An 18,482-nucleotide genomic window follows, 5' to 3' on the forward strand; every position below is an offset into this window, starting at 1 on the left:
TATTTATTTATTTATTTATTTATTTTAACTTAAATGTATTATTTGTTCTATCTATCTTGTAAAAAAAAATCTTGGCATTCAGTCTGTGGAAACAAAGGAAGAATTTCATTGCACAACTGAGAACATCTCATTTATGCATATGACAATAAACACTTTGAATTGAATTGAACATAAAACCGGAAAAACAGGTCGTTCGTGAGACTAGACTCCATAACAACAAGTATGTATGCCCGCAACACACACACGTTATTTTGTACTTAAAATACATTGTACAGAACTTACCACACTGGCAAAGGTCCATATTCTGTACAGTAGTCGTTGGGGGCAATGGCTGGAAAAATCCTAAAGTACTGGCATCTCGGTTGTGAAGGGGGTGTCTGGTGTGCATGACGACGTCGCACTCCGCACAGAATAAGGGCCGTGGTAGACAATCACGACAACGAACAACAGCTAAATTGCGCCAACACTGTTGGCACTTTCGGGTTCCCACATTTTCTTGTGCCAGTGCGGTGTTGAACCCCCTGCGTCGAAAAAAGAAGCGCAAGGTCCTCCGTTAGCCAATGGGATATGAATGCTCATAGCGTCTCTATGTGCAGCCATCGGGTCCCCCGTCAAAGGGTTACATTGTAACTAGTTGAAAACCCCATGCGTCGAAAAAAGAAGCGCAAGGGTACCCTTTTGCGTCAGAAACTGAAGCAAAAGTCACTGACCGTTCGTCAGAAATCGACGCGCTCCTTCCTGCTGCTGTCAGGCTGCACAACCAGCTCTGCTCCCAGCAGACCACATGACACTAATACACTAATACACTGTGCAATACAATATTCATAATAGTTTCTGTCTGTATATATAATATTTAATTTCAGTTACTGTGGATTCTCTATTGTTCTTTACTGTTTTTTTACTGTTTTTTATTGCTCATTTATAATACTTATTTTGATCTTGTGTTTTTTTTATTTACTATGTCTCTTGTTTGCACTATCCTCTTTGCTGCTGTAATCCTGTAAATGTCCCCGCTGCGGGACTAATAAAGGATTATCTTATCTTATATGCACTTCTATAATAATGTATACATTAAACCTTGTGCTTTTCCAAAAATAAAATAAAACAAACACAAAACATTATGGCTCCAACTCAGCGGACCTTATTGGTAATGGCAGGAGGGCATAAAAAATTCAATACATATTTATATAATGGAGCCAATAAATCCATGTCAAAATTTATCAACAAACAAAACAAACAAACAACCAAAAAAATTCTCTCAGGGTAGGAGGTCACATATAACAACTTATTTTTCTGCTCCTTGAAGAAGACAAAGTGTGGTCACTGGCCTATACAGCATGCTGGTCTTGGTAAATGGACTCTACTTGTACTTTCTAGTCTTCCGAGCACTCAGTGTGCTTTAACACTATATGTCATCATTCACCCATTCACACCCATTCATACACTGATGGCAGTGGCTACCATGCAAGGTGCTACTTGCCCATCAGGACCATCTAACCATTCATACCCATTCACACACCGTAGGCACAGTCTACAGGAGCAATTTGGGATAAGTGTCTTGCCCAAGGACACATCGACATGGACTGACCAATCCACTGATTGAAGGACAACCCGCTCTAACACTGAGCCACAGTCAACCCACAGTTTGCGGTAGTCCTTTTCTGAATGAGTAAGTATCTACCGAAGAAGAAAATAAACTATGTGGAGCTGTAGAATCTGCAGCAAGTCCAATGTCTCCAGGAAAAAGACTGGAGCGGGTCCTCCATACCTTTGACACACCTAGAGCTAAGGCAGGTATTTTCTGTACTATACTTGTCTCCATCTACTTTTAGTGTAGAGGTTGGTTTTCTCAAACAGTCCAGGTGGTAAAACTAGTTTTCATTTCATTGTGATTGGGTGTAAGAGCTTCTGGATCATTGGGACCTCCAGATAACTTCATAAAAGGGCAATCATTTAGAATGGCTTCAACCTCACGCAGAACTGTATGCAATCCCTTGTCACTTAGGGTTTGTTGATGTACAACAGATGCTAGTATTTGTCTAACCATCCTCATGATGCGCTCCTATACACCTCCATGATGAGAAGCTGTTTGTGGGTTGAGGTTCCACTTTATTTCTTCCTGTAGAAAAGCTGCTTGTATTTTCCTGTGAAGCAGCAAGAACTTCACTCAACTCCCTTTTCAGCAACAATAAAGTTGGTTCCATTGTCAGGTATTCTCCTCTTGTACAAACAAACCGTCAGTATCCAAAGAGAGGGCAACTTCCAAGTTGACTACTCTATATGCCATACGTGTAAACATTACTCCATAGTATTTTTAAGGTAACGTCTTCTCTTGATCTCAATAGGCCTAGACATGTTTTGCTTCCTTTCATGGTGCTTACAGAAGCCACAGTTGGACAGGATCTTTCTTGTTGTAGCATTAGCACTGGTAATCCTCCGTAATCTCGAGAGAATGTGGTTTCTTCCACAATGGCCCAACCTGTTTGTGAATGTACCTGTTTGTGTTGGTCTTTGGAAAGGGTGACTCCTCAGGCATGGCTGCCTTCCAACTCTAAGCAATCCATCTTCCAGAACAGGGTCCAGCTTGTAGATGGTGATATCCATTTTCACCTCACATTTGACAGATGATAATACAGCCAATTCATCATGGAACCTTTACTGCTGAGTGAAGCAAAAGGATAGATGTTTATCCTCCGAAAAGATCGTCTGGAGTCAAACTCTGTCCTCCTACTGCAGCTTTAATTTGATGCATTTCCTGTTCAAATTTTTTGCCATTCATGTCTGCATATTCATAACCCTCCGTTTATTTTTTGCAACTGCCCTCTTTAAACTTTTCCTGTCAAAATAGTATGTTATCAGTTGATAGGTGGCACTTGGTGTATCCTCAACAATCACTGCATTTGTTATCAGTTCCCTTTCAGCGGCAATGTCGGAATCCAAGCTGCTAGCAGGCCACTCCTCCTCTACTTTCTTTAAGGGAAGATTCAAACTATAATGCCCATTTTTTTTAAGCTTGACTGAACATTTCATGATTTCCATGAATTTCATGGACATTCTGAAATGTCCCTAGACTACTCCCTTTTGTCCTCTGATGACCTTTCATAAACATCCTGATTGTACTGATTATTCAACAACTCCTCAGAGTTTTTTATGGAGCTTTTTATGGAGCTCACAGTAAAAGCAGGGTAGCCACTCTTACCCCACTAATCACTGCATCCTTGAAGGGAACTATTTATAACCCACTCCAATAGGTTCCTAACATTTTCAACCATTTTTGAGGCATTGGTGCTTTTTAACAACTCCACGTCAGCTTGAATGTAAAGCACACAAATACCATCCAATATGGGTGACTTTGTCACCCATATTAGACTGCACCTGTACTGGTCAGATTGATATAACCCCATCACTTTTCTTGGCCCCTGTATGATATATCTGCAGAGAGACAAATGCACTGCTCAATGATGGTTCCATTGGCTTTATTTAATTTGCATGGACTGCTCTGTCTCTTTGGTAGATGTGAAGCGCATAATTATTTTCAGCAAGCTTTGAAATGTGTGCATTTGAAAACCACTTATTCACAGCATTAATAAATTCAACACTCAACATTTTTGCTTTGAGCCATATCTCATGTTTCTCCTTTTCTTCATGAGATTACATCTGTGACCGATATTTGCTTGTCTTACACACCTGTCATTTCCTCTTTTTTTTTTTAATGAATTGTATTTCATATTGCCTGTCATGCATTGTTTCCCCATGGTGAAGGTTGCTTGTCCAATTATAATCCAAAGCTAAACCCAGATATCCAACAATATCCAGTCAAACAATTGTTGAATCCCGGCTGCAAACAATGGACCATACAAGTTCAAATGAAGCCAGTTTTTGATTTAATTGTAGTGACAAAATAACTGATGTTATCTTTAAGCAACTGATGGGCGACTTGTTCAGACATGTGTTATAGGCTCAAAACAAACCACTGTCCAGTGTGATGTTTATCTTTGGATCTGTTGATCCATTTATTCACAGTTTGACATTGTCCATAGTTTTGAATCACTATCTGCTTTCACCGACCAATGATTCCAAGCATGTCACGCTCTCACACCAATGTGTTACACAACACATAAAAAAACACAAGATTCTTATCACCATGCAATTACCTATAAGCACTTCTATATCAGTGCCCCACCCTGTGTTCAATGTCAGAACTGCACGTCCTTGTGCTTTTACAAAGATAAAATAAAAATAACAAAAACATTGTGGCTCCAACAATGTCAATATTAACACCAGCATTGATGTAGCAGGGCATATCCTCCGTCCAGAAGCTGCTTTTTAATATTCAATTAAACTATGGGTAGTATTTGACATATTCTTTTGGTGAAAATACACTGTTGCTGATGGCAATGGACAATATAACTACCATAATTATTATTTTTTATTATTTGATGCAACTTATTTTCATGAATATTGATTTTGAATGTATTTATAATACATAGGAACTATGTTTATGTCCTATGTTGTGCAGGGACACATTTAGTTGTGGAAATTTCCTCCAAGAAGACATCTAAAGCGGCAGAAAGATAGATGATGATGAATGGTGAAATCACCTGTGAGGGTGGACTCATCATCATCATAGAAACATGACAGATTTTATATGTGTCAGGAGGTATTTTCTACACTACAGGATACTGTAGTGTAGAAACTACTGTATTATCTAATAGCATTAGTCTCAGGAATGTCATGCAGAACATGAGGGTCTTTTGTGTGTCACCTAGAGCGTCTGAAGCCAGTCAATCCAGAGCGCGATGCCTCCTCAATCAGCGGCGTCACAATCTTCTCGGTCATTTCTGTCAACACTGTAAATGTAGGCTCCACGATGAAGTCAATGAATCCTGCAAGAAACGGTTGACATGCCCAATTAAAATTGACTTTACCTTCTGCTTGTTCTTGTAAATACCAAGAATTAATTAGATTTTGTTAGGCTATCTAGTTAGTCAGATATTTCATATTTATATGATGTACTGTATAATATAAACGATATAACAATATTTCATACAGTGTAGTTAAAAGGGAAATACTAGCACAATGAATGGAGAAAAGTTAAATGAGCCTGAGTCCTACCTGAGCCCAGTCTATCAAATAAATAAAAAGATTGCCCAAGCCCGACCCCAATCAACTCAGTTTGTTGGGTCCCGATGGGCTTGCAGACCTCTATTCTGTGCACATAAGCCCGTCCTCAAACATAATTAAAATGTTAAAAAATTAAATTGACATAAATTTGCATGTGAATGTGTGTGTGCCTTTGTTCCATTAGGTGATCTTTTAAATCACAGTGAACAGTATACAGTATGTGTTTGTGTAAACATGTCTAGATGAATTTGATTTATACATTTGATTTATCAAAATGTACTGCAAACTTTAAAGGCCTTTTTCCCAAAATCATGACTTGGTTAAAGTCAGCATGTAAAGTGACATATTTTTCTCAATATTTGGAGTACAAAAACAATACTGATAGCATTAGAATGCTACGAATATATTCTTTATTATATATTAAACTCAATGTGTGTTGGGGTCAATGTTACTGAAATTAACTTTTGCTTTCATGACCTAATTTCATAATGCAGCAATGGTGGATTTCAGCTCACTCAGTGGGCTATTGGCCCATTGACACAAACACTGCAGCGGTGTGTGGACTCTGACCATTTCCAGTTCAACATTCTTTTCAGCCAGAAGCCACATGCCTGAGGAGGCATGCTTTCTGTTGTAAGCTCTCGGCTTTCCCGCTCCTCTCATTCTCCCAGCGAGGCAGTTTTTTGGAAGGACCTTTGTCCCGAGGCTATCTCAGATCAGTGGATTGAATCGATAAACAGTTTGGAAAGGATTAAACGCTTCAATGTTTCATGTGGTATGAAACTTAACAGCTACGGAACACCCAAATGTGCAGAACTGTATCACTTTGCTGACTCCAGTGAAAGAGCCTATGGCTCTGTGAGTTAGGCAAGGCAACATTCAGGATGCTCTGCATGTTTCTTTTGTACTAGGAAAGTCCAGAGTACTTCCTTTAATGCTCATCCCAGTGCCTTGACTGGAGCTGGAGGCTGCAGCACTGCTGGTGAAGGTTGACAAAGTAGTAAGTAAAGAATTACACCTAGACTTAAAACCTTCTGTGTTCTTGAAGAATAGCCAAACAGGGCTCAGGTATATTGGAAATTACAATACTAGGTTTAAGATCTATGTAGCCAACAGAGTCTCATTCCTTTGTGACAACACAGATCGGTCTCAATGGATATACATAAACAGCGAAAACAATCTTGTTGATGACGCCTCAAGAGGTCTGGTCTGTTTCATTCTGTTCTGTCTTCCACTAACTATACAGAATGGACGGATAAAGCATTTCCAGCTGCTTACGCTGTTTTATTAACTTAGCAGAGCTCATACAACATAGCATACATGCACAACTCACTAAACCTGTGTTGCCCTCTAAAAGGTCCTTGCGGAAACAACAACCGCATAACAATACTATTGTTACATGGTCGGCTCAGTGAAGCTCCAGACTAAGACTTCAGTCATTGGAATAATAATAATAATAATAATAATAATAATAATAATAAATAATAATTAAGCCTTTATTAGTCCCACAATGGGGAAATTACAATTCTCTGCATTTAACCCATCCCGGAGGAGCAGTGGGCTGCTAAGAAGCGCCCGGGGAGCAACTGGGGGTTAGGTGCCTCGCTCAAGGACACCTCGGTATGTTGACTGTAGAGGGGTTCTAACCACCAACCTTGTGGTTACGGGACGAGCGCTTTACCTTGTGTGCCACAGCCGGCCCAGGAAGGCCTATAACCAAGCTGTGTGTATCCTAGAGACTGAAGTATGAGTGGTCCTCCCTCTTAAGATCAAAAGAGCTGCTCTAGAAGTTGGTGAGCGTGGCACATGGTGAGGAGAGGACGGGTTAGAGCAGATACCGCAATCGACCTCTGCCTTCCTCTGCTTCAGCGGATAAATGGGATTTGCAACCGTGAAAACATAAGGGCACTCCAGTCCATGTCGATGTTGGGCAAGACACCCAACCCCAAGTTGCTCCTGGAGGCCGTGCCTGACACAGTAGTGTAAAGAACTTTTAGTATTCGGAAGACTAGAAATGCAACATGCAAGTCCATTACCAACTTATTGTGATATTATGTTTATCTTACAATACATTTGAATAAACAGAAAATGTTGAATGCTCACTCTGGAATTATTTTCAGGAGGAAAAAAACCCAAAATGAAGTTTTCTTCCACTACAACATCAATCAATCAGCCAAGATCTATTTTAATAGCACCATGTCACAGAACACTTCACAGATTAAAAAGAAAGAAACCGACATTTCGCACAACATACAATTACTTCATGCAAATTTATAGGCGGCGATGTCACCAATACACAAATAAGCCTATGACATCATCTGGCAAGTTTTATGCAACTTTATGGAGGTAGTGCTAGCTACTTTCATTGGAATAGATTTGGCAACATTGTTTCTAAATCAAAAACTTCTAACTGCACACGTTCCAGAAGGAATCTGGTTCAAACATCCACAACCAATATTACAGGCATCTTTGACTTCTGGCACAGGGAAATACTGCTATTTACATCTCTCTGTCACATAATCTCAGCTTCTAATGGGGGCCTACAATTGAAGCGAGCCATTAGCTGTGCAGCATGCTAACACTATGTTGAACAGGCTGATAAAATAAACAGCAATTAATGGTAAAAAAAAAAGAAAAATTGCAAAACTTACAGATTCCAAGTTTGAAGTTGGGTCACAGACAGTGGGTATCAATCTACCTTGAGCTTCAGTCTTGCGGTGAATCCAACTCTATACTGTTCCTCATTGAGAAAGTGTTTTCAAGTTGTTGTGAGGACATTTCAGACATGAATAAAGTTAATTCACTGGGTCTTCACTTCCTCGGAAGATTCCTTTTCTGTTCATTTTTGCACCTAACAACAGAACAAGTACTGTGCTTTGATCGAGACGTGTTACCAGGTTGCAGACAGTAAGGAAATCACCTTGGCGGACAGTGCGGTCTATTCAGCAGTCGCTCTGTGGGTGTGGATGGTCACCTGGATGTGGTTGTATGTTACAGTAAACTCCATAGGACTCTAAATCCAGCATAAAATCTGACTCGCTCGTTATGAACACAGGTTTTCTGATAGATGAAGCAGGAGGAATAGAGAGAGGATGGTCTTTTCTGACACTCTTTGTTTGAGGTATGTGTTATTTCTTTCTTTTTTCTAAATCTTATGGCCTGGGGAAGGAAGTGATTCCTTTGCCTGCTGTTGTGTGTTTTGGGGATCCTGTACCTCCCACCTGAGGTTGACCCTCAGCGACTTTCGGAGGCACTGCTGGGTGTACAGCTCCTGCAGGCTGGGCAGCACCTTGCTGGGCAGCACCTTGCAGTCCATGTTAGTGCAGCTGCCATACCAGGTGACAAGCAACAAGTTCTGGCATCACTGGTAGCACCACCAGTCGGATCACCTTAGGAAGGCTTGTCTTTCGCTCAGGTTAACTCAGGTGCTTGTCTCTTCAAAACCTGCCTTTTCCTTCCTCCACTCAGCAATCAGATCTCCAGATCCAGATCTACTAAAAGGTCAAGTCTAAGCCCTGAGCAGTTTCTACCACTCTTCCTCACCTCAGGTAACTGACTAATCTTTAGTTTCACCGGTTTGTTCATCCGCCGTAAAAACATGATAACTTTAACAGAGTACAAGTTAATGAATATACCACAGGTTTGAGGTGCATGATTGTTATGGTCATGACCCCCAATCCACAAAATGCCGGATAAAATCTCAAGAGACATAGTAAAACAACACTTCATAACACAGAAGATTGTACGCTGAACAGGACTGTTCATTAATTTACTAGATAAACAACAAACACAATGACCCCCGACGACGATATATAAATTAACTGGACTTGTGGTGTCATTTGGTATGCCTTACCAATCTGAGACTGGGCCACCATAGTGGATTTGCGATCACAAAGAGGGGAGAAAGGTAGACCCAGCTCTGCTTCTTTATCACCCTGAAAATAAATTCAGAATCACAAGGTACTGTCAGCACAGGGTCACTTGAGCAGGTTCACTTACACATATGTTCATCATCTTTGTTTACTTATTTATCCTTTCCTTCTTACATCAATCTTATATTATTGTCAGTTGCAAATGTAATGCTGAGTTACCTTTGAACAACAGAATAAGACATGATAAAGTAACGTCTTCTAAGTGCAGAAGCCTGCCATTGTGCAATTTGGGCAGTGGCTCATAGGCGGATTCAAACGTTTGATGCCGCCAACATTAAGCAGCCTTTCATTCCTGCTTTTTTCTGAAGTTGAAGTAGATACGAAGAAATGTAAAGAAAAGTACACGTTGCATAAAATGGAAGTTACATCTTCAACTGACCATGTGAGACTATCATGCATAGTTCACTTTGTAGTGTGTATATATATTGCAGAGAAATTGACCATGCATAATAAATTTAAGCCAGCTCATCGATTAAAAGTAAGCCAGTGTTTATAGGAAGGCTAAGTAACGTTGCTTTATTAATATTAAGGCAGGAAGTAGGTGGCACGATTTTGGGTCGATACCTGTCTGAAGAACTCCTCCAGAAGGGATGTTGTCCAGCGATGATGCAGGTTCCATTGTTTGGCAGGGTGGCTGATGTCAGCAGTGTGCAGCAGAAGGGATAAGGCCTTTGGTTTGTCAATCCTGCAAGTACAATCCAGTCAGTCACTGCTGGGCTGCTGTCAATTGCACAACATGCTTCTGTGCAACGGCTTAAGAGAAGTACTTGCTTGAGTAGCTCATGAACATTAATTAATCAAATGAATGTTCTTGCATGATTCTTACAATTTTTGTTGTTATACCCATTTATTTACAAGTCGCTTAAAAGGACCCCTCAAGACTGAGGCTACATCTACAGTAATACATTTTTGTTTTTAAACAAAAACGATTTCCGTCCATACTTACATGCCTGAAAATGACTATCACATGACTATTTATGTACACTGGGCAAGCAGGTGCCGGTGTAAACAGGAAATAGATTGGTTGCTTAGTTTTAGAAAATTCCAGAGATTATTAATGTACTTGTAGGAGCCAGGTATAGCCTGTGTGATTTTGTACACCATTTTTTGGTCACTTACGGTAATGAGACACGTTGTGTTGGGGATAGCAATAGGTACATTCGGCTGTTCACTAGTTTAGTTTGGTGAATGGAAGGAGAGGGGGTGAGAGAGGGAGTCTTATTTTTGCTGACCGCTACCTATCGCTACTTATCGCAAATGATTGCTAATTATCGCTATTTATCGCTGTTGATCAACTTTGTACACCATAACGAAATATTGAGAATGTTTGTGTAATCGGGCACACGTGTTTGTTTGTTGACTGCAAATAAAACTACCAAACGCAGCTACTGGATCTTTGATTCATTGAAGGCCAGCGCGTCTGCAGGTTAGTCTCTCCTACTCAGCCTCTCCGTGACTCATTTTGAGTTGCAGATAGTCACCTAAATTTGTCAGCAAAAATTACATTACATTACATTACAGTCATTTAGCAGACGCTTTTATCCAAAGCGACTTACAGGAAGTGTATTCAACATAGGTATTCAAGAGAACTACTAGTCACCAGAAGTCATAAGTGCATCTCCTTTCTTAAACAAGCATCTTAAAGCATAAGCCAGAGCAAAAGTATAGTGCAGAGGCAAATTACTACGAAAACAATAATTGCAACAGACTAATACGAATATAATAAGTGCTACAAACTACTACGAATAGGATAAGTGCAGTAAACAAATACGAATTCAATAAGTGCAGCGAACTGATACGAATACAATAAGTGCAACAACTAATACGAATGCAATAAGTGCTACGAGGAAGGCTCAGGGTAGTACTTCTTGAAGAGGTGAGTTTTCAGCCTGCGCCTAAAGATGGGCAGCGACTCTGCTGTCCTGACGTCGGTGGGGAGTTCATTCCACCACTGAGGGGCCAGGACAGAAAAAAGCTGTGACTGGGTGGATCGGCCGCAGGGACCTCTGAGCGACGGGGCAACCAATCGCCCCGAGGCAGCAGAGCGAAGTGGTCAGGCGGGGGTGTAGGGCTTGACCAAGGCCTGGAGATAGGAAGGAGCTGTTCCTTTCACTGCCCTGTAGGCTAGCACCAGAGTCTTAAACTGGATGCGAGCTCTTACAGGGAGCCAGTGTAGAGAACGGAGAAGGGAAGTTGTGTGAGAGAACTTGGGGCGATTGAACACCAGACGTGCTGCAGCTTTCTGGACAAGCTCCAGGGGTCTGATGGCCGACGCCGGGGCTCCGGCAAGTAGTGAGTTGCAGTAGTCCAGGCGGGAGATGACCAGAGCCTGGATGAGCACCTGCGCCGTCTCGTCAGTGAGGAAGGGGCGAATCCTCCTGATGTTGTAGAGGAGGAATCTGCAGGAGCGTGTGACCGATGCAATGTTTGCTGAGAACGACAGTTGGTCGTCCAGGGTCACACCCAGATTCCTCACAGTCCGAGTTGGCGTCACTACGGCATCATCAATGGTGAAAAACAGAACCAACTGTTTCCGGGGTACACTAAAAAGTGAGGCACACAGCTGAAATGTGGCAGTTTAATTTCTTAATATAAGCCTGCCAATTCAACGAATTTGAAACAATTAGTTGTGAAACAGGCTAACGGTATGTTAGCTGGCTGTGACAAGGTAACTTTCAGTGTCAGTAATAGGGGACATGCAAATTAAACTGCCAGTAGGTTTTGCGTTCTATCAGCTGGTTTAGAGCGAATAAACTAGGCTTCGTGGTTTCTTCAGAAGCTAGCACAAGAGGCTTCTTTTTACGCATAGCTGAAATCTGATAGTAAACAGAGTAGAATACAAAACAAAACAAAGTCTCGTTAGCTGATATATGTGAGAGAAATGGATAGAGGTCCCCTTGGCCCATCATGACAATCCATGCTACACCTTTGGTTCCAACTTAAAATGCATGGCAATGGCTACTTGCCATCGCAAGTGGCCAATGCCATGCATTTTGCTGGCTACTTGTTGGCTACTTGCCATCGCAAGTAGCCAACAAGTAGCCAACAAGCTCCATAGTTTTACAGGCACTTGAGGACGATAAAAACGAGGGATATTTAATGAATTACCAGGCAGTGTGCACCGAGCAGCTGTGTTCAAGGCATTCAACATGTACAGGTAGTTGGTTACCTTGTTAGTCAATTTGAAAATCAAACTGTTGGCTCTACCAGTATCCTAGCCTGTTAACCCACATCCTATCAACATATTTAAAATACGAGTACTACAACAAAAACTACTGTAAAGGTCAACCATCATAGCAAAATGAAAATACTAATTTAATTTCAAAGCATTATTACTTAAAGGTGGGAATAGACCCAACTGCACAGAACCGGGGATATGAAGCTCTAGAGTAAATTCAGTCAGGAAGACCATGCTCTTTCATGCTTAGGCTTATAGTTTGTTTCTCATACATCTGCCAATCACTCCTGACACTCGCATAATTTCCTAGTTCCTTGACCAAACTCTATTTAAATAACTGACCACAGACAACTTGTTTTGAAAGTAAATAACGGTTTACTGACTGTTGATTTTAATTGTTTAAAATATTATTTACGGTTAGGGCTTCCAGTTCCACCACTGAGAGGATGACTTTTTCGAGCTCCCCTACGGTTTTATGAAATAACTCCAAAAAACTGTAGTTTTGTCAATCCCAGTGCAATTTTCTTTAATAATGGAAATAGGGGTTACTACTAGAAGTAGGACGACCACAAATGTGATGGAATATGATCCTGAACTGAGACAAGACAGCCGAAGCAGCTCCCCGGACCCGTCCTCACATGACGAGGAAAGCTCCGAAGCTAGCCTGCAAAGCATTCTCAACAAACTCCGGGATTTCAGAAGAGACAACAGGGTACAACTCACTGACATCAAACACGAATTAAAGAGAGGAAACGACAGACTGGACGAGGTAGAGGGGAGAATTGAGATACTGAGACGGGCACATCGAGCACTGGCACCAAAGCCTAATGGCCCGCAGTCAAAGCCCCGATCTATAGTGGTCAAGTTTGGGAGCTACCAGATGAAGGAAGAGGTGCTCCGGAGAGCATGGCAGAAAAAATAAGTATTTTCAACAATGTTTGCTTCTATGTTGACCATGACTTCCCCCCCGAGGCGCTTAAGAAATGCAGTGAATACGCCAAAGCCAAGAACGTCCTGAAAGAAAAACTAATAAAGTTTCAGACGCCGTACCCCGCAAGGATGCGGGTCTTCTAAGATAATGGCACCCGGAGGATGCTGCAGAAGCGACGAGGGACATGGCCTCACAAGGGTTTCCAGTTACGGTGATGAGGTCCTCTGCTGCTCCGGACCAAGAAGAGACCCGGCTCCTGTCTGCTTGGCAGGTGGTGGGGAGATGGTGCGACCGGAGTGGAGACCAGGAACCCGGCACAGTGGACGACTCCATCCAATCCCCCCCCCAAAAAAGATCTACCATAGGCTACCATGAAGCCACACTCCAGGGCCCCACCACTGACACGACGTCGGTCTTTCCCTTATGGGGACTTTGACTTTAAAAAGTCCTTTAAGGCTCATTTGAATCGAGCCTCTACATCGGAAACAACTGTTATAAACCGTTTCGGTGATGTTCCATTAAAAAACGTTTCCCCTTTCTGTATGTATTGTGTTTGTCCATTGGGAGAGATATTTTTAGTGTACAACTTTTATGGCATCAGGGATATCAGTAGAGGTCTTTTTGTGCTAATCGATGCTGGAAACTATGAATGAAAATGTCCTAAAAGTTATCTAATTTAATGTGAAAGGGATTTTAAACCCAGCAAAGAAAAGACAAATACTGTCAAAAATGAAAAAAGTAACAACAAAGAAGGGAGATATATAATAGTCTCTGGAAAAATTGACGGCGTTACATTGACATTATGTAACATCTATGGCCCCCGGGAATTGTCATAGGTGGTGGAGATTGGAACATCCGTCTTAACCCAAAACTAGATTCATCAAAAAACTTGACGACTACATCATTGCATAGAAGAGTTAACGCTCTAATGGCAGAGTTGGGCATACTAGATCTGTGGACTTTTACCCATTTGGCCGTGATTACACTTTCTACTCATGCGCCCATGATACATACTCAAGGATAGACTATTTATTTGTGTTGAAGAGAGATCGTAATAGAATGTATAGCTGTGATATTGGAAGTATTAATTTATCTGATCATGCACCTCTGTCTTGCGCGATACTTATAAGCGACAAAGTTGGAAAAACATTGTGGCGGTTAAATACAAGTATTCTAAACAACCCACAATTTAAGATCCTAATGAGAAAGGAAATAAAAATGTATCTTGAAGAAAATGATAACAGGGAGGTTGATTCAGCTATAGTATGGGATGCCTTAAAAGCAGTCATCAGGGGGAGAATTATATCTTACTGTGCCCATGAAAAGAAAGAAAAACAATTAAGACTAATACACCTTAAAGAATAAAGAATTAAAAGATTTTGAGACAGCATAAAAGGGAATAAAAAACGAATGTGCTGATAAAAATAAAGAAACAAAATTATAAACATATTATACTCACAGGAAATTGAAAAAAAAGATATTTACGAAACAGAAATATTATGAGCCAAGCCCAGAATCAGCAAAACAGCAAGCGGATAAAAATATATACAAAATAAGGGACCCAGTTTCTAAAACTATACACTACAAACAAGATGAAATACAAAGAGCGTTTAAAACGTACTATAAATCTAAATATAGATTAAACAACCACATCTAGAGAGCGAGCAACAAATTGGCAAATTGCTCAATTCTCTCAACCTGCCTGTTCTATCAGAAGAACACAATCAGATATTAACAGCAGCGGTAACTGAGAAAGAACTGAACAGTGCTATCTCCAAGCTTAAAGCTAATAAATCACCCGGTCCGGATGGTCTTCCTTCAGAGTAGTATAAGACATTTCGATTTTAGTTAGTGCCAAGCATTCTTAGGGCCTGCAATACAACCTTAACAGACGCTAAAGTGCTTCCATCTTGGAGTGAGGCACTGATCTCCGTTATCCACAAAGAAGGAAAAGACAAACTGGAATGTGGATCTTATAGGCCAATCTCTGTGTTGAATGTTGACAACAAATTATACACAGCCATCCTTGCTAAAAGACAGGAAAACATCCTTCCTCAACTTATACATAATGACCAGATTGGATTTATCTCACAAAGACAAAACCACGATAACGTCAGGCGATCGTTGCACATATTAAAACCATATCCAACAGATCAATCTTGAAGCCTACCTAATCAGTTTGGATGCTGATAAGGCTTTTGATTCAGTTAGCTGGCCTTTCTTATATTAAGTCTTTGAAAGATTTGGCATGCATAACAGTTTTATTAAGGCCATTCGTTACTTTCAATTTTCCCGCTACTTTTCCACGCCTCCAAAAAATATTAGGGAGAAATTTCGCCTTAACTAGGACCAGAATTCATTGAAATACTTACCGAAGTTATCTAAACACTGGCAGAGATAAATTATGCCCCTCTCTTAACAAAAATTAAAGATGACATACACAGATGGAACTCTATTTCTTTCCTCAGTCTCAGTCATGGACATTCTCCCATGATATCTCTTCCTATTTCAAGCACTTCCTGCAGAAATTCCCTCAAAACAATTTTCTGAACTGAATAAAATAATTTTAAGATTTATTTGGCAAGGGAAAAAACCCAGGGTTAAATTTAAAACTCTCAAAAGGACCAAGGAGGAATGGGTCTACCCAATTTTAAGGATTACTTATACGCTGCCCAGACTAAATCCTTAATTAACATATGTACCCCAACTTATTGTTCCAGATGGAAAGACATTGAACTCTCCATTATGAAGGATCCCCAATTCATGCAGTACTGGCACAAACTTATAGACAATGTGGATTCTGGAATACAATTAGAGGAGAATATAAGCTAGATCATAAACTACAAATACTTCAGTGGTGTGCTTGTGATCCCGGGTTCAAGCCAAATGAAATTGACTATAGATTTAAATTTTGGATCCGAAAAGGTATAACGACATTCTATTCCCTTACAGAAAAGGTGCAATTAAAGGACTTTGAAAAAATATTGGCTTGAAAAATCTGATTTTTCTAGGTACCTCCAGATACGCAGTTATTTTGAACATAGCATTAGAAACAAAACAGACGGGGGCGGCTGTGGTGTAGTGGAGAGCAAGGTAGTTCTCCAATCAGAGGGTCGGTGGTTCGATACCCGGCTTCGGCAGTCGATGTGTCCTTGGGTAAGACACTTAACCCCAAGTTGCTCCCGAAGGCTTGCCATCGGTGTGGACTGGATGTTGCATGAATGTTAGTTAGAGTCTGATGGTGGCACCTTGCATGGTAGCCTGTCATCAGTGTGTGAATGGGTGAATGATATGCAATATACTACTGATTGTAAGTCGCTTTGGATAAAAGCGTCTGCTAAATGACTGTAATGTAATATTTCTTGGTGCCCACCAAAATGATTCAAATAAAGGAGTTTTCTCTAGATTCTACAAAGGCCGCTTGACAAAAAAATCCCACACTGCTGAATATGTTAGAGAAAAATGGGAAAGAGAAGGTGGCCTCTCAATATCAAATGAGGACTGGTTGGATGTCTGTAAATTTCAGCGGGAATGCACCAACTCTCATGTGTGGCGGGAATTTGGGTGGAAGTGTGTTATTCATTTCTTTATTACACCGAAGCAGAAAGCACGTTTTTCTGGAGGGGAGCCCACATGTTGGAGACAATGTGGGATTCAGAAAGCAAATCACTAGCATATATTTTGGGATTGTCCACCGATAAAACCTTTCTGGGCAGAGTTTCACAAAGAATTAAAAAGCATTCTTAACACTGACCTGCCCCTGCAATTTACCACATTATTTTTAGGAAAAATTGATTTCCAACAAGGCACCCAGATAAATATACGATTGGCACATTAATAACCGCTTGTAAAAAAGCAGTCACAAGGCGCTGGCTGCTTCCTGAACCCCCCACAATACAGGAGTGGATAGATATAGTAAATTACACTTATGTTATGGAAATGATTACTTTTTCCCTTCATCTTCAGACAACTGTGTTCATTCAATTATGGAACAAGTGGGTGAGATATGTAAAACCCTTAAGGCCAGATTTTTTTGGGAGGTATTGAATGAATGACCCTGTAATGTTTCCAATAATTTAATTTGGAAGGCCTGTATGCCTCTCGGGTGCGTTGCTGTCTTCCGAGTCCTTGTCCTCATCAGAGCACAGACACAGAAAGTCAAACTCACAGTTCGGCAAAGTAGAAACAGTCTGTTGTCTAACGGAAGAAAAACTAAGCGACCGCGGAGGTGACGGCCGGTCACTCGTCAGAAAGAGAAAACAGTCCGTTCCGGTCGGCAATGGCGTCCTCTTGTTCCAGCGACCGACAAACTTGAGCTATACCTGAACACACTGGTACAAACTTTCAGCTAAATCAACAGAGATTTAAGCAATCAATCAGTGTTAATGTCTACAGCTTCGGTTTTCTTCTGTTCACTTAAAACATTCATCATCATGCCCCGCCCCCTCTTTTACCTACAACCAATCTACTAAATTACTTTCAGTTTTAATTGCTTTCCTGAGTTATTTTAATTAAATTTTATTAGGAACTACTAGAACTATTAATCCGTAACTATTTTACCAGGGCTACACCATCCCCCTTCTAAAACATTTGATGTCCTCATCAGACTAAAACTAAAAGGTTTAGAGAACCATAATCTGGTCATACTGATTACATTGATTAAAACTAAAACAATCTGGACACAATGCCATAGGGTGGCAACAGGCTTTCTGGCATAGGTGGCTTCTTAAAGCTTTGTATGTTCCGCTTCCAACAAACACGCTGCAGCTCAGGACAGTAAACGACGGGTCAAACCACTGGTTTCCTGACCCTCTTAGAGCGTTGAAGAACTCTGGTTGTGTCAAAAATTCTTTCCACTCTACTGCTAAGGGTCTTGGTGGGTCCACATACTCATAATCGGACTCAGAAGAGAGTGGAGCATCTTCATCATTGAAAATCTGTGTTGAGCTTTGAACCTGTCTCTGCTGTGTCCTTGTCACAGGCCTCTGTGGCAGCTCTGGCTCATCACTATGTTCAGTCAGTCACACTAAATAGCCAATGGGTAACAGATGATTGCGGTGCAATGTTTTTACAACTACTGTCCTCCTTTCTGGTTTCACTTGGTAGACTGGAAGGTTTGGCATCTTTCCAACAATGATGTAGGGCTCCATTTATCCTTTAGCTTGTTCTTTCCAGTGCCACCAAAGTTTCTCAGCAGCACACGGTGTCCTTCTTCGAAGACTTGTTCTTTTACCAGCTTGTTATGAGCTTTCTTGTTCCTCTTGTGATTCGTATCAGCAGCTTCTGTGGCGAGTTGGTAGGCTTTGTGGAGATCTGT

At 40.9% G+C, this 18,482-nt stretch overlaps 1 protein-coding gene across 1 annotated transcript in view; it reads right to left on the reverse strand.

Moving 5' to 3' along the window:
• The window catches only part of LOC129110550 (dual specificity calcium/calmodulin-dependent 3',5'-cyclic nucleotide phosphodiesterase 1C-like), a 61,888-nt gene that overhangs the window by 18,584 nt on the left and 24,822 nt on the right, over positions 1-18,482 (reverse strand). Inside the window, exons 12-14 of the mRNA XM_054622646.1 lie at positions 9,621-9,741; positions 8,978-9,059; positions 4,766-4,886 (exon numbers count right to left, since the gene is read on the reverse strand). Of these exons, the coding sequence (XP_054478621.1) occupies positions 4,766-4,886; positions 8,978-9,059; positions 9,621-9,741 (324 nt within the window). The remainder of the gene's footprint in view (positions 1-4,765; positions 4,887-8,977; positions 9,060-9,620; positions 9,742-18,482) is intronic.

The sequence above is a fragment of the Anoplopoma fimbria genome, chromosome 21 (assembly GCF_027596085.1).
Source record: "Anoplopoma fimbria isolate UVic2021 breed Golden Eagle Sablefish chromosome 21, Afim_UVic_2022, whole genome shotgun sequence".
Classification (NCBI taxonomy): Eukaryota; Metazoa; Chordata; class Actinopteri; order Perciformes; family Anoplopomatidae; genus Anoplopoma; species Anoplopoma fimbria.